The following is a 16488-nucleotide window of genomic DNA, read 5'->3' as shown; positions in this document are numbered from 1 at the left end:
TATATACTTACCTATTCTCAGAGCGCTCCGGTCTGGTCGCCTGATCGGCTCTTGTCTCTCAGCTAGCAGCGGCTTCAGGGGAAAGCCTATGGGTGACATCCCCGCTCAGGCATTCCAGTCATTGTTGGAACATTTTTGTAAGGTTTGGAAAAGGAAAGGATTGCTTTAACCATTAGCTCTATAAGTTGATGTTACTTTTGTGATATCATTTGTTATGAAAATTTACAGCTTTGATTCTGGCAACTCTTGCAGCAAACGTTCTTGAGACAAACATACCTTCTCCATAATAAAATCTCCAACAAAAAGTTTGCTGTCAATGTACAATATGCCAAGGAAAAAAAGCAGTGCCTAAATACTTGCACTGAACATAAGATGTTCCCTCTTTTAATGAAGCGAAGCTCCAAATCACACTCCAGGACATCAAAATAATTATATTTGTTTACCAACCCACTGCTGTGGTTTACAGCACTTCCACGGTGCTCTAAGACACAGTAAATACGTATGTTACCTTTAGATACTGTCCATACCCTCTAGGTGCATTATAAAAGTTTGTTGATGCCTAACCATCACACTTATATGAGCTTGTTGGACATTCCATTAAGAAAGCACAGGCATTAATTTGGAGTCGGTCCCTCGTTGCAGCTATAACAACCTCCACTCTTCTGCAAAAGCTCCCCAGGAGATTTGAGAGCGTGCCTGTGGGAATATGTGCCCATTCATCCAAAAGAGCATTTGTGAGGTCAGAGACGGATGTTGGATGAGAAGACCTGGCTTGTAAAAGTCCTGCAATACATCCTAAAGAGCTCCTCCTAACCAAACTGATCAAATCAAGGCTTTGTTGCTGTTGTAATGTGCTAATCTAAGTAAAGCCTCCCAGTGTTCAACCCCCATCCATGGACTCTATTTCTGTTTATGCATGGCTTTTGGAGTGTGTCTTCTGACTTTTGTGCTCTTCAGCCAAAATAACATTTGTGAGCTAAGGGACTGATGTTGGATGAGAAGACCTGGCTCACAATCATTGTTCCAATTCATCCCAATGGTGTTCAGTAGGGTTGGGGTCAGGACTCTCAAGTTCCTCCACACCAAACTCATCAAACCTTGTCTGGGTGGCTTTGTGCACAAGGACACAATCATGCCGGAACAGAAAAGGGCCTTCAACAAACTGTTACCACCATGTACAATTGCCTAAAATATCATTGTATACTGTGATATAAATAGTACCCTTCACTAAAAACTCTTACGCTTAGTAATGTGAAGGGATAGTGTAACTTGAAAGCAACCCCTTAAACTAAGGTTTCTAAACTATAGGGTTCCTGTCAGGAAAGTGTAGTGCTTCTCCTCCATCACTGCTGCTGGACTCATTCCAGCATCCTAGATTTAGTTGTGATACATTCTCCCTGTCTGTCTGTCCACCTGCAAGGTGCTTGATGTGGCCAGTCTTTTTCTGGAGACCAACCCTGATTTAAGCCAGCCAAGCCTGCAGTCCCATTCTTGTGATAGCATGTGTAATACTTACTCAAGCTCTCTGTCTGTCTGTCCTGCACTGCTGTTTGGATTCCCCTGTTTATGACCTTGGATCGGAAATCGACTATTCTCAGAACTCTGCCTGACTTCTGTCTATGGATTAGACCCTGATTTTTCTGAACCTTGCCTGCCTTAAACCTGGACTGTAATTGAACCACTCTGCCTGTCTGCCAACTGTAAGTACCTGTTTGCTGTGCTCAGTTTACATCTGCCCCAGCGTGGTAGCCAGGCACAATAGCATTGTGTTTAAGTCCTCGGGGCAACAGAGTACAGATAGGACGGCTTGCTTTATGGGAAAGGAGGCTACTATAGGTGAAGAAGCCAGGTATAGTTCCTGACCACCTGCATTAGGGGACAGTTCCTCCAGACGTTGCTAGGGCTTCCTCGAGCTATAGGCGCTTTCTACCTCTCAGAGTAACCACAGACACCAATGAGATTTTTATCTATCTGTAAGGGAGACAACTTCCCAATGACCACAAACATAAGGAACATTCTGACCATCACACTAATGTACTATGAGCTGTAAATATAAAAATTATTAGTAGGGGCTCCCTAATGCCAAAATGTTACTTTAAGGGTTCCTCCATGTTAAAAAGGTTTAGAAAGGCTGCCTTAAACTGTAGAAATCTGGTATTACCTCATCATCATCTGCGTCATACTGTGCATAGTGTTGTTCTAGCATCTCCCGCTGACGCCTCTCTTGCTCCAGCGTCTGGCTGATTAGTTGGGCGACTTCACTCATTTGTCCTGGTTTCTCACGGCCAATAATAAACCTGTGCAAATATGGATAGAGCAGTTGAAAATGAGTGACAATTCAGGGAGAGAATTGAGTTTCAGTACTCTGTGGTGAACATGGTTATGTTTCTTCTTTTACAAAAGAGTTTTTTTTGCAGAATTTGAAAAAAAATGTACATCCAAAATACAACAGAACATTTTGTCAAGTATAAGCAGATTGGGTTAAATCAATAGCATAAACACGAATAGTCACAGTGGTAGAGATTGTGACCTACAAATCCTCAAAATAGGAAAATAATGTAATCAGGGTATACAGCTTGTCAAGCATGGGAGGTTCACAAAACTGTAATGGTGATCCATAGTGAATGATCCATATGTGATCAGTGATCCATAGGGTAAGAGAATATAGAGTTTCAGTGACTGGTGAGTTGAAAAGAAAATATGGTCTACAGAACTAGGAAACAGTAAAAAAGTTGAGTAAATAAGAGGAAAAAAGGGGGGGTAGAAAGGGTAGGAGTCCCAGGGGGTCTATTGTCCAGGTATATCCTAAAGATAAGAGAGAGTGGTTAAATCCAGAATGACAATCTGACAGAATAACTGTTTTTCGTTAATGATTATATCCAAAACACATTTTTTACATTTTTCTAACTAAATCAATAATAAAATGGTATGCTTGTGTAGCACCCTCCTAGTTTAGCTAGGGGGAGCTAGACCCTAATGGTTAGTCAGGAGCTGGTTAGCAGCTCAGGTGTATTAGCCAGAGGAGTCAAATTGTGGTCAGGACTGAGAGGCTCTGCAGGCCAGCCCTTCTGGAATTTCCGCCTGCTCTGAGGCTTTCAGAGGAGGGCCTTGGAGGCAGTGGGTGGATCTGAGCAGTGGCTGGCTGCACTCTTGAGGGACCTGAGTCAATCCCCAACAGAAGGTTTGGCAAAGGGCTGGGGCTCCCTTAAAAGTGTAGGTGCTTGCTCAGTAGCAGGAGAGTGGTGGTGGGAGAGGTATAGAGAGTTGGAGGAAGATATAAGGCTGGAGGAAGAAGGCTGCCAGGAAGCCTTGTAGGATGGGGTCTGCCTGTGAGCTTGGAGCTGGAAAGGCAGAAAACTCAGGACTCACTGGCCCCCTTTGCAAGGACCACCTGTATGGCAGGGATGGAGCAACCCAACTGATAGTCCTGGTAGCAGCAGCCAACCCGTAAGCAGTACGGAAGAGGATATGAGTGAGTACACCTGCACCCCCGGGTGGATAGGGGGAGGAGCACTCTGATAGGAAACCAGATTAGCACCACAATTGTGACTGTTCACCAACTTAAAGGGACAGGAGCCAGGTCCCTGCTCAAGAACAGTCTCCAGATTGTTGAAGTGGAGTTCATCTAGGGTCTGAGGTTGTACAACTATAAAATGCTGACTAGCACACCAACAGAGACTGTGTTGCAGAAGAAGAAGCTTTTGAAAAGTTCAGTAAGTTTGTCCTCAGTTATCGGTTCCCTTGGCCATCCTATACCCCCCCTGTTACCCTATCCAAGTTCTAAACCCCTCAATAAATAACAAAACAAAAGCTCAAGGACTGGTTTCTGACTATGATGCAAGCTTGTGTGAAAAATGCAGATTGCTTGGCTTTGCAGGACGATAGGGGGACCCAATTCATAAGCAACCCCTAAGGGGGTAGTGCTCAGGGGCGGACTGACCATTTGGAAACTCAGGCATTGCCCAAGGGCCTGGGGTCAGTAGGGGGCCCCATGAGATGCCCCTGGTACTTTTTTCATAGGCTTTTTTGAGTTTGAGCAAGGACACAGGGGCCCCATGATCCCCTATTGCCCGGGGGCCCATGAGTTGTCAGTCCGCCCCTGGTAGTGCTACACTTGTATCTATCCTCTATGCTAGATCACATTGTACTTACTAAAGTGGAGCTCCATTCAGATTATTTTTTGTTTTGAATGGAGTGGAGAAGGTTGTAAGTGCTATGTCCCTCCTGGGGAGATTTATTCCTGCTTCCTGTTGCTGAGACAACTAAGACATAATCGTAAGCAAGACTACCTGTTTGTCTTCACTCATGTTTCTATGGAGAATACATTTGGGTCCACCATCCCTAAATCCCCAAAGGGAAAAGGAAGTTGTACCCACACCGGTGTTTTAGGTATTACTGAGAGAGGAATTGAGGGTAAATCCCAATGGGGAAACAGGCAAGGGGGAAAAAGGGGATTTATCTCTTAACTACTCAAATCAAAACTAGAAAAACTTCTGGCTGGAGTTCAAGTTTAACCACTTTTGTTTCACTATTTGTTTTGGAACAGCAAAGTAGGGAATAGTTATTTCTGTAGCGTTGTTTATAAATGCCAAATATAACCATTGAAGGGTCACTACCAATAGAGAGAGAGAGTGTCATGGTTGGTAGTCGAACCGATGACCCCAGTCCTGCTAGGCGGAAGTGCTAACCACATAGTCACTGTGCTTCCCTCAAGAGTTGTGTAAAGAGCCAATCTTAGTGGCTCTGTACCTCGTGATTACTGTGACACCTTCCTTATCCTGCACATCTGCACATTAACCTCATCATCTCCATTCTGTGACCTGTACGTTAACCCCCTATATATAGTAGTGTATTACTAAAGGCACTTTTTTTTTTTTTTGGACAGAGTGGTGTGTCCCCGTTAGGGAGATCCACCCTCTTTATTTGTCCTGTTTACTAAATGAAAGTGAAAAAAAACAACTGTTGGGTTGTCACCATGAGAAGCGGGGAAATATTCCAATCGGGGCACAGTTCTGGGTTTTCCTCACTCTGGAGGGCTTTCCTTTTACTTCTGTTTTGACTATGTGATGGCTCCCGTGCTGAGTTAAAGTAGGGATGGTGCAGTATTTGGGACCAGTGCCCCCTAGTGCCATGGAGGGGGAGCACCAGCCTTTTCTTTTGGGCCACACATGTGTAGCGACACCTGTCACAACTGCTGAGCTCAACATAGGCAACATAAGTCACAGTCTGTTTCCAACAACTTACAGCACCTGATATAGAAGGCTGGTGGTAAATATTATATTTATGATTTTATATTGTGCCATACCCAAACACGTGACTGGTGAAGAGATGGACATGCATCTCTATATATCACACTTCACAGAATGGATTCTATCTTTGGTATTTGGGACTAACCTGAAAGAGAGAAACAACTATTCTTGAAGGCCCAGATTCTTGTCAGCAGAAAAAACATCCCCTTTTACACAATGGGGGGGATTTACTAAAACTGAAGAGTGTAGAATGTGGTGCAGCTGTGCATGGGAGCCAATCAGTTGCTAACTTCAGCTTGTTCAATTAAGCTTTGACAATAAAACCTGGAAGCTGATTGGTTTCTATGTAGAGCTGCACCAGATTTTGTACTCTGCAGTTTTAGTAAATAGCCTTCGGTGTGTTCTAACAGCAGTGGTACAACCAGCTGTAGAGACCAATGCCAGACTCCACTGCCATTCACATGGAAATGCTCATCCATGCTTTCCCTTGCAAGTAGGGGCCCTGACCAGCTGTAGAGACCAATGCCAGGCTCCACTGCCATTCACATGGAAATGCTCATCCATGCTTTCGCTTGGAAGTAGGGGCCCTGACCAGCTGTAGAGACCAATGCCAGGCTCCACTGCCATTCACATGGAAATGCTCATCCATGCTTTCCCTTGCAAGTAGGGGCCCTGACCAGTCCCGGACACATGCAGTTTACATCCAAGGTTGGCATTTCTGGTGCCAGTTAATCATATAGCAATGCAGCAGCCTATCCACCCCAGATCTGCTGTCTGAATGAGCTCTTACTCACACCCATACACATTAATTTAAAGTGGTAATAAACCCTAAAACAAACATTTATCATATTGCAAATTACAATTTCTTAGATATGGTGGCTGCATTTGTTTTCTTTTTATGGCTTTCTTTCCTTTATTTTCACCTGGCGATCTGGCCAGTAAATTTGTTGTTTTTCAAAAGAACAATCTGTCCTGCAGATATAGCAGTTACAGGGTGGAGACAAACCATTTACCACTGACACGGGTGCTTACAATTATAAGCTTTTTATGTAAAACCTTTATCCCAAAGGAAAAAAAATCTGTTTGCTGTAACTGCTTATAAAGTATTAGCTGGAGTTTGGCTTTAATTTGTTACTGTATCTAAATCTGCTAGTCCATCTAACACTTCTCTCCCTCCAGACTGACAATGCTGCTGCCCACTGTGCATCCTGTGCTCCTTCATCCAGAGTTGTGTCGCACTAATCCAGGAGGTGTGCTACAGGCCAGATCATCAGGTGAAAACAAAGAAAAAAAAAGCAAAAGAAAAAAAATTAATGCAGCCACCACATCTAGTGATTGGTAAGCTTCAATATATCACATTTTTGATTTTGGGTTTAATACCACTTCAAACTTACTGCAGAAACCTTTTATGAAGATTTTGAAATGAATGCAAGTTTTATGATATGTAAGAGACTGTTCCTGCTCTGAAGAAACGTATTTTCTAAAAGCTGGCAGGCTGCCAAGTCACTGCTGCCGCAGGAAGCAAGGGGAGAGGAACTGCAATTTTAGCGCTTCTGCTGCGAACTTGGAAGGATAAATTGCCCCACAGTTCTGAAAACTTATTTACTGCTGGTTAGGAATATATAAATGCTTAAATGAGTAGAAAAGAGAAAAAGAAAGAAATCTTTTTTTCACCCGCAATAAACCCTGTTGGAATATTGTATTCTGCTTAGGAGTACTTTTGAATCCATTTAATACTTTGCCATTTCACCCAGCCCTGATGAAGGAGGATTGTGTGGTCCCCCAAAATGCGTTGGTTGCCTTTTGATTTCCTTGTTGTAACCAGTTGAACTAAAAGACTTTAGACTCCTAAGGATTTTTTGGCGCACTCCTTGACCTATCAGGTATGGATTTCTTGGGTCAATGTCCTCTCCAGGGGGATCACCATCTTTTTGGCGGGTTGTCAAATACAAGCCAATTGGGTTCAAGTAATGACTTTGTCCACATTTCGATAACCTGTAAACATTTTGTATCAAGAAAAAATATATGGATTGGGTTATTACAAGAATCCAGACTATTAATTCAGAAAAATACCTTTTTATTGTCACATATTATAACACAACAATTAAAAATCACATAGACAAATGTTAAAATAATTGGTGATCATAGCAACAGTTGACAAGTTTTGAGAAACTCTCTTCTTCAGGGAAACAGAAGAATCCAAGGGATCACTGAACACTGATGATAAAAACACATTGCACTCACTACCATGCAGCGGGTCCAGGGACATCTTGATTGACAGGATCACAGGCACCACTCTTCACAGATATTGAAGCCATAAAGAGGTCAACCATAAAAAGTTCGCAGATCTGGGGTACAATATGGAAGCCCAATGTTGTGAAACAAGTTACAAGGATTACTGCCCACAGATTATAGTGCTGCCTCTGTCAGATACCAAAGAATCATCAGACGTCCCCGAGAGTGTTCAATGTTCAGTGATCCCTTCGGTTCTTCTGTGCTTTCTCTGTTCCCTTGAAGAAGAGATTTTGTGGAAATGCCTCGGAATATGAGCATGCTATACCCAAGCTGTTGCTATGATCACTTATTATTTTAATATTTGTCTATGTCATTTTTAAATGATGTGTTATAATATGTGACAATAAAGTTGTATTTGTAGGAATTAATAGTCTGGATGCGTGTAAAATCCCAACCCAAATATATTTTTTCTTGATTGATTTGAAGGGATGATGGCATTCCTGGGGGTATGAAAACACTCAACTTCTGCTGTAAAAATTTGTGTCCAGTGCCAATCTACCATTACCTCTTGGACTATTTTATTCTGACAGCCAGCACCCACAGCTGTCAGAAAACCTGAACAGTCACTGTACAGGATACAATTTTCCACCCAGATCCTTCAAAGACATTGGACAATCAAAAAGGGCACCAATGACTCAAATTTCTCCTGGCTCAGCAGAAATTGGCCAAAATTTAAGCAGTGTATGACAGCCTTTAATGTTTCTTTTGTCCTCTGTTTACCTGCCAGAGCAGGAGAAATAGCCCTTTGTATGCTGCAACTGGCTGGACTTGGAGCTTACATCGTCTCTCCTCCCTCCTGTATTAGAAAATGGCCAATCCTGGCAACTGGGTATTCTGGAACCCATCACCACATTTTCAGACACACAGTAGTGAGCCACATGTTCTCCCATTCCATGTAATTCCATGATCATAATAGGGACTTCCAACATGCCACATCCAAATCTCAAAAAAGAAAAAAAAGGGGAAGCGGGAAGGGGGTTTACCCCCTCTGCCACCAACAATTAGCGGACTATACTAGAACTTCACGAGATACACAAATACAATTTATCAAGTTTACTATAGTTTGCATAAAACAGATAACACCATAAAATACAGGGAACAAAAGTAAAGTCCCCAGAAGTCTAAAATGCTCCTCAATACCCAATACAGGATTGGAAAGCAGAACATCTAGAATAATATACATATATAGCAAAAATTGTAAATAGTCTGTGTCACAAATAAGCATGTCCAAATCCAGATGTCAATGTGTTTCACAATGGAATTGCTTCATCAGGACCAACGGGAATGACGATCACAACAAAATGTATAAACAAAATTACAGAATGAGAAACATCATACTATTTATTGCATCTTAAAATATCAATATATTTTCCTTTAAATTGTGAATAATACTTATGTTCACATCAAATTCTGTCCACGCAAAGAGCACCACGTAAACAGAGTCTGGCAGGCAGACACAGTGGAACATAGGGTGACTAACCCCAAGGGCGCATGCCACCTTTTATGATCAGTACGTGCCCTTGGGGTTGGTTACCTTATGTGCCCCTGTGTCCATCTGCCAGACTTTGCTTACGCGGTGCTTTTTGAGTGGCCAGAACGGGATGTGAGCATAAGTATTATTTACAATATTAAGTATTATTTAAAAGAATACAGTATATGTTGATATTGTAAGATGCAATAATTATGATGATGTTTCAATGTAATTTTGTTTATATATTTAGTTTTTTGATTGATTTTATTTAGTTAGTTGACCTTCATACCCTTTGGTCCGGGTGAAGCAATTCCACCATGAAATGCGTTGACATCTGGATTTGGACAAACTTATTTGTGACACTGCCTATATACAATTGATATAGTTACATAGTTAGTCTGGCTGAAAAAAGACAAAAGTCCATCCAGTTCAACCATTAAAAAAAAAGTTATATTCCTATATCCACAGTTGATCCAGAGGAAGGCAAAAAAAAAACCTGGAGCAAAGCATGATTCAATTTGCTCCTGCAAGGAAAAAAAGTATTTCCTGATCCCCCGAGAGGTAATCGGTTATTCCCTGAATCAACTTTACCTAAAAAGCTCTTTCTTTATAGCTCTACACCAAGTTCACTATATGAACCACTGATGTATTTATACATGGAGATCATATCCCCCCTTATGTATTATACATGGAGATCATATCCCTCTTATGTATTATACATGGTGATCATATCCCCCCTTATGTATTATACATGGTGATCATATCCCTCCTTATGTATTATACATGGTGATCATATCCCCCCTTATGTATTATACATGGAGATCATATCCCCCCTTATGTATTATACATGGTGATCATATCCCCCCTTATGTATTATACATGGTGATCATATCCCCCCTTATGTATTATACATGGAGATCATATCCCCCCTTATGTATTATACATGGAGATCATATCCCCCCTTATGTATTATACATGGAGATCATATCCCCCCTTATGTAATATACATGGAGATCATATCCCCCTTATGTATTATACATGGAGATCATATCCCACCTTATGTATTATACAGGGAGATCATAGCCCCCTTATGTATTATACATGGTGATCATATCCCCCCTTATGTATTATACATGGTGATCATATGCCCCCTTATGTATTATACATGGTGATCATATCCCCCCTTATGTATTATACATGGTGACCATATCCTCCTTATGTATTATACATGGTGATCATATCCCCCTTATGTATTATACAGGGAGATCATATCCCCCTTATGTATTATACATGGAGATCATATCCCCCCTTATGTATTATACATGGAGATCAAATCCCCCCTTATGTATTATACATGGTGATCATATCCCCCTTATGTATTATACAGGGAGATCATATCCCCCTTATGTATTATACATGGAGATCATATCCCCCTTATGTATTATACATGGAGATCATATCCCCCCTTATGTATTATACATGGAGATCATATCCCCCTTATGTATTATACATGGTGATCATATCCCCCCTTATGTATTATACATGGAGATCATATCCCCCTTATGTATTATACATGGTGATCATATCCCCCCTTATGTATTATACATGGAGATCATATCCCCCTTATGTATTATACATGGAGATCATATCCCCCCTTATGTATTATACATGGAGATCATATCCCCCCTTATGTATTATACATGGTGATCATATCCCCCTTATGTATTATACATGGTGATCATATCCCCCCTTATGTATTATACATGGAGATCATATCCCTCCTTATGTATTATACATGGTGATCATATCCCCCCTTATGTATTATACATGGAGATCATATCCCCCTTATGTATTATACATGGTGATCATATCCCCCCTTATGTATTATACATGGTGATCATATCCCCCCTTATGTATTATACATGGAGATCATATCCCCCCTTATGTATTATACATGGAGATCATATCCCCCCTTATGTATTATACATGGTGATCATATCCCCCTTATGTATTATACATGGTGATCATATCCCCCCTTATGTATTATACATGGAGATCATATCCCTCCTTATGTATTATACATGGAGATCATATCCCCCCTTATGTATTATACATGGTGATCATATCCCCCCTTATGTATTATACATGGTGATCATATCCCCCCTTATGTATTATACATGGAGATCATATCCCCCCTTATGTATTATACATGGTGATCATATCCCCCCTTATGTATTATACATGGAGATCATATCCCCCCTTAATCTCCTCTTCTCAAGAGAGAATAAATTCAGTTCCTCTAATCTTTCCTCATAGCTGAGCTCCTCCATGCCTCTTATCAGTTTGGTTGCCCTTCTCTGTACTTTCTCCAGTTCCCCAATGTTCTTTTTGTGAATTGGTGCCCAAAAGTGAACTGCATATTCCAGATGAGGTCTTACTAATGATTTCTACCGGGGGAAATGATATCTCTCTCTGGAGTCTATACCTCTTTTAATACAAGAGAGGATTTTGCTCACTTTGGAAGCCGCAGCTTGGCATTGCATGCCATTATTAAGCTTGTGATCTACCAGACCTCCCAGATCCTTCTCCACCATTGACCCCCCCAGTTGTACCCCCCTAGTATGTATGATGCATGCATATTCTTAGCCCCCACATGCAGAACCTTACATTTATCAACATTAAACCTCATTTGCCACATATTTGCCCAATTAAACAGAGCATTGAGGTCGACTTGTAAGCTGGAGACTTCCTGTAAGCACGTTATTCCACGGCACAGCTTGGTGTCATCTGCAAAGACTGAAATGGGATTTTTTAAATGTATGCTATATATGTAAAATATTAAAGGTGTTCTGTTTTCCAATCCGGTATTGATGAGTATCTTGGACTTCTGGGGACTTTTGTTCTGGTATTTTATGGTGTTATCTGTTGTTTTATGTAAACTATAATAAGCTTGATACATTATAATTGTGTATCTCATGAAGTGCTGATAAAGTCTGTGAATGGTGGCAGAAGGAGTAAACATCTCTCTTGTCCCCCCCCCCTTTTTTTTCTATTGTGTATTTCCATGGGCTTCAGGGGGCAAACTGAAGCAATGTGGGTCAGGTTGGCTATTAAAGAGACACTGTCACCATGGTCATTTAGACAACATCACACTCACTTCTCCAGCACTCTTCTGTTGCTTCTTCCTCCATTCGCCCCCATCAGTGTCGGAGCTCAGAGGAACATGCTCAGAGAGGTGGTGATGACTTTTAGACTTGCATGTGTAGTCAGATGAAGGAAAACTTCAAAGCTGAATAACTCTGGCGAGATGGCTCCCACATAGCAAGACTTTCTTCAATGGCCACCCAACAGTAACTTAAACCATAAAAATGCAGAACGGAGCACCAGACCAAAATCAAATATTTATCTGGTTTTGGTCTGGAGCCCAAAGGAAGCAGTGACATCACCATCTCTGGAGTGATGAGTATAAAGTGGTTGAAGTAGCTTTACTCATTGGTCTCATTGACCTTAAAAGCCAAGGGGACAATGTCTCTTTAAATAAATCTGTTACTTTATGATAAAACTGACCTACAATGGAGCTGTTATAGTTTTCATTTAGGACAGCTGACACGCATTGGTATCATCTCCATCTGGAAACATTGGTCTTTCTTCATAGTAAAAGCATTTTTTCGGCAGAGTGCCAAACCCATAGATTGAAGGTGCTCAGCCTTTCCATTAAGATATGGAGTGATACATTATGGCATATATAAAAGCTTTTACATTAGAATGCAGATAATAGCCCGACTAAGTTTCCTTCTTTCATATCTGCCTGGCCAGGCTGTGCAGTAAAGTTGGCCTTTTAGCATGATCTGAGCTATACAGTCATAGAGTGAATATTGATACAGTGGGCAGCAATGATGGGGGAGAGGGATTCTAGATTTCTTTTCTGAAAAGTTCATTCATCCTTTAAAGCCAAATTTAATGTTTTGCTTAAATCAGCTAAATACATTCCAGGTGCAAAAAAAATATGCAAAGTCTTACAGTTCAGTTTTCTTTGTGGAAAGCAGTCATAACATGAGTAGAAAAGCCTGTCCCTTACCAGCATTCTGCAGAGAGGGCCATTTGCTCCCTGTGTGGAAGCAGTGGTCTCTCTGTACAGGTCAGACACAAGTCAGAGCTGGAGCTCTCCATTCTGCAGGTAGCATGAGCTTTAACAGTTGCAAAGATATACAGTGCATCCAGAAAGTATTCACAGCGCTTAACTTTTGACACATTTTGTTATGTTACAGCCTTATTCAAGATGGATTAAATTCATTTTATTCCTTAACATTCTACAAACAATACCCCATGATAATGACAACGTGAAAGAAGTTCGTTTTGAAATATTTGCAATTTATTAAAAATAACAAACAAAAAAAAAACCACATGTACAGTGGGGCAAAAAAGTATTTAGTCAGCCACCAATTGTGCAAGTTCTCCCACTTAAAAAGATGAGAGAGACCTGTAATTGGCATCATAGGTAGACCTCAACTATGAAAGACAAAATGAGAAAAAAAATCCAGACAATCACATTGGCTGATTTGGAAAGAATTTATTTGCAAATTATGGTGGAAAATAAGTATTTGGTCAATATCAAAAGTTCATCTCAATACTTTGTTATATATCCTTTGTTGGCAATGACAGAAGTCAGACGTTTCCTGTAAGTCTTCACAAGGTTGGCACACATTGTTGCTGGTATGTTGGCCCATTCCTCCATGCAGATCTCCTCTAGAGCAGTGATGTTTTGGGCCTGTCGCTGGGCAACACGGACTTTCAACTCCCTCCAAAGGTTTTCTATGGGGTTGAGATCTGGAGACTGGCTAGGCCACTCCAGGACCTTGAAATGCTTCTTACGAAGCCACTCCTTCGTCGCCCGGGCGGTATGTTTGGGATCATTGTCATGTTGGAAGACCCAGCCACGTTTCATTTTCAATGCCCTTGCTGATGGAAGGAGGTTTGCACTCAAAATCTCACGATACATGGCCCCATTCATTCTGTCCTGTACATGGATCAGTCGTCCTGGTCCTTTTGCGGAGAAACAGCCCCAAAGCATGATGTTGCCACCCCCATCCTTCACAGTAGGTATGGTGTTCTTTGGATGCAACTCAGCATTCTCTCTCCTCCAAACACGACGAGTTGTGTTTCTACCAAACAGTTCTATTTTGGTTTCATCTGACCATATGACATTCTCCCAATCCTCTTCTGGATCATCCAAATGCTCTCTAGCAAACTTCAGACGGGCCCGGACATGTACTGGCTTAAGCAGGGGGACACGTCTGGCACTGCAGGATCTGAGTCCCTGGTGGCATAGTATGTTACTGATGGTAGCCTTTGTTACGTTGGTCCCAGCTCTCTGCAGCTCATTCACTAAGTCCCCCCGTGTGGTCCTGGGATTTTTGCTCACCGTTCTTGTGATCATTTTGACCCCATGGGGTGAGATCTTGCGTGGAGCCCCAGATCGAGGGAGATTATCAGTGGTCTTGTATGTCTTCCATTTTCTAATTATTGCTCCCACAGTTGATTTGTTCACACCAAGCTGCTTGCCTATTGCAGATTCAGTCTTTCCAGCCTGGTGCAGGTCTATAATTTTGTTTCTGGTGTCCTTCGCCAGCTCTTTGGTCTTCACCATAGTGGAGTTTGGAGTGTGACTGTTTGAGGTTGTGGACAGGTGTCTTTTATGCTGATAACAAGTTCAAACAGGTGCCATTGATACAGGTAATGAGTGCAGGACAGAGGAGCCTCTTAAAGAAGATGGTACAGGTCTGTGAGAGCCAGAAATCTTGCTTGTTTGTAGGTGACCAAATACTTATTTTCCAGCATAATTTTCAAATAAATTGTTTCCAAATCAGCCAATGTGATTGTCTGGATTTTTTTTCTCATTTTGTCTCTCATAGTTGAGGTCTACCTATGATGCCAATTACAGGCCTCTCTCATCTTTTTAAGTGGGAGAACTTGCACAATTGGTGGCTGACTAAATACTTTTTTGCCCCACTGTACATAAGTATTCACAGCCTTTGCCATGACTCTCAAAATTGAGCTCTGGTGCATCCTGTTCCTACTGATCATCCTTGAGATGTTTCCACAACTTGATTGGAGTCCACCTGTCGGGAATTCAGTTGATTGGACATGATTAGGAAAGGCATAAACCTGTCTGTATAAGGTCCCACAGTTAACAGTATATGTCAGAGCACAAACCAAGCCATGAAGTCCAAGGAATTGTCTGTAAACCTCCGAGACAGGATTGTATCAAGGCACAGATCTGGGGAAGGGTACAGAAAAATTGCTGCAGCATTGAAGGTCCCAATGAGCACAGTGGCCTCCATCATCCATAAATGGAAGAAGCTTGGAACCACCAGGAATCTTCCTAGAGCGGTCCGCCCGGCCAAAATGAGAGATCAAGGGAGAAGGGCCTTAGCCAGGGAGGTAACCAAGCACACGATGGTCACTCTGAAAGAGCTCCAGCGTTTCTCTGTGGAGAGAGGAGAACCTTCCATAAGAACATCCATCTCTGCAGCACTCCACCAATCAGGCCTGTATGGTAGAGTGACCAGAGGGAAGCCACTCCTCAGTAAAAGGCAAATGGCAGCCTGCCTGGAGTTTGCCAAAAGGCACCTGAGGGACTTTCAGACCATGAGAAACAAAACTTTCTGGTCTGATGAAACAAAAATGTAGCTCTTTGGCCTGAATGCCAAGCGTTATGTCTTGAGGAAACCAGGAACCGCTCACCACCTGGCCAATACCATCCCTACAGTGAAGCATGGTGGTGGCAGCATTATGCTGTGGGGATGTTTTTTAGTGGCAGGAACTGGGAGACTAGTCAGGATTGAAGGAAAGATGAATGTAGCAATGTACAGAGACATCCCTGATGTTCATCTTTCAACAGGACAACGACCCTAAGCACACAGCCCACATAACAAAGGAGTGGCTATGGGCCAACTCTGTGAATGTCCTGGAGTAGCCCAGCCAGAGCCCAGACTTGAACGCAATTGAACATCTCTGGAAAAATCTGAAAATGGTTGTGCACCGACGCTCCCCATCCAACCTGATGGACTTGAGAGGTACTGCAAAGAAGAATGGGAGAAATTGCCCAAAAATAGGTGTGCTGAGCTTGTAGCATCATACTCAACACGACTTGAGGCTGTAATTGGCTCTAAAGGGGCTTCAACAAAGTATTGCGCAAAGGCTGTGAATATTATGTACATGTGGTTTTTTTTTTCGTTTTTTATTTTTAATAAATTGCAAAGATTTCAAAACGAACTTCTTTCACCTTGTCATTATGGGGTATTGTTTGTAGAATGTTGAGGGAAAAATTAATTTAATCCACTTTGAAATAAGGCTGTAACATAAAAAAATGTTAAGCGCTGTGATTACTTTCTGGATGCACTGTATGTTTGACTTAAAGCCCAATACCTGGCAACTAAAATATTATTAGTTAGTTGTGATCCTAACAACGCG

The 16488-nt window shown here is 41.8% G+C and overlaps 1 protein-coding gene across 1 annotated transcript in view; it reads right to left on the bottom strand.

The window, feature by feature from the left end:
- PPP1R9A (protein phosphatase 1 regulatory subunit 9A) overlaps positions 1 to 16488 on the bottom strand; it is a 312177-nt gene that overhangs the window by 88966 nt on the left and 206723 nt on the right. The window contains exon 6 of the mRNA XM_089687140.1: positions 2162 to 2297. Coding sequence (XP_089543266.1) covers positions 2162 to 2297 — 136 coding nt within the window. The remainder of the gene's footprint in view (positions 1 to 2161; positions 2298 to 16488) is intronic.

This window comes from Staurois parvus, unplaced genomic scaffold (genome assembly GCF_062004578.1).
Source record: "Staurois parvus isolate SC_StPar_1 unplaced genomic scaffold, SC_StPar_1.0 ptg000418l, whole genome shotgun sequence".
Taxonomy (NCBI): Eukaryota; Metazoa; Chordata; class Amphibia; order Anura; family Ranidae; genus Staurois; species Staurois parvus.
This window is presented reverse-complemented; position numbering and strand designations above follow the sequence as displayed.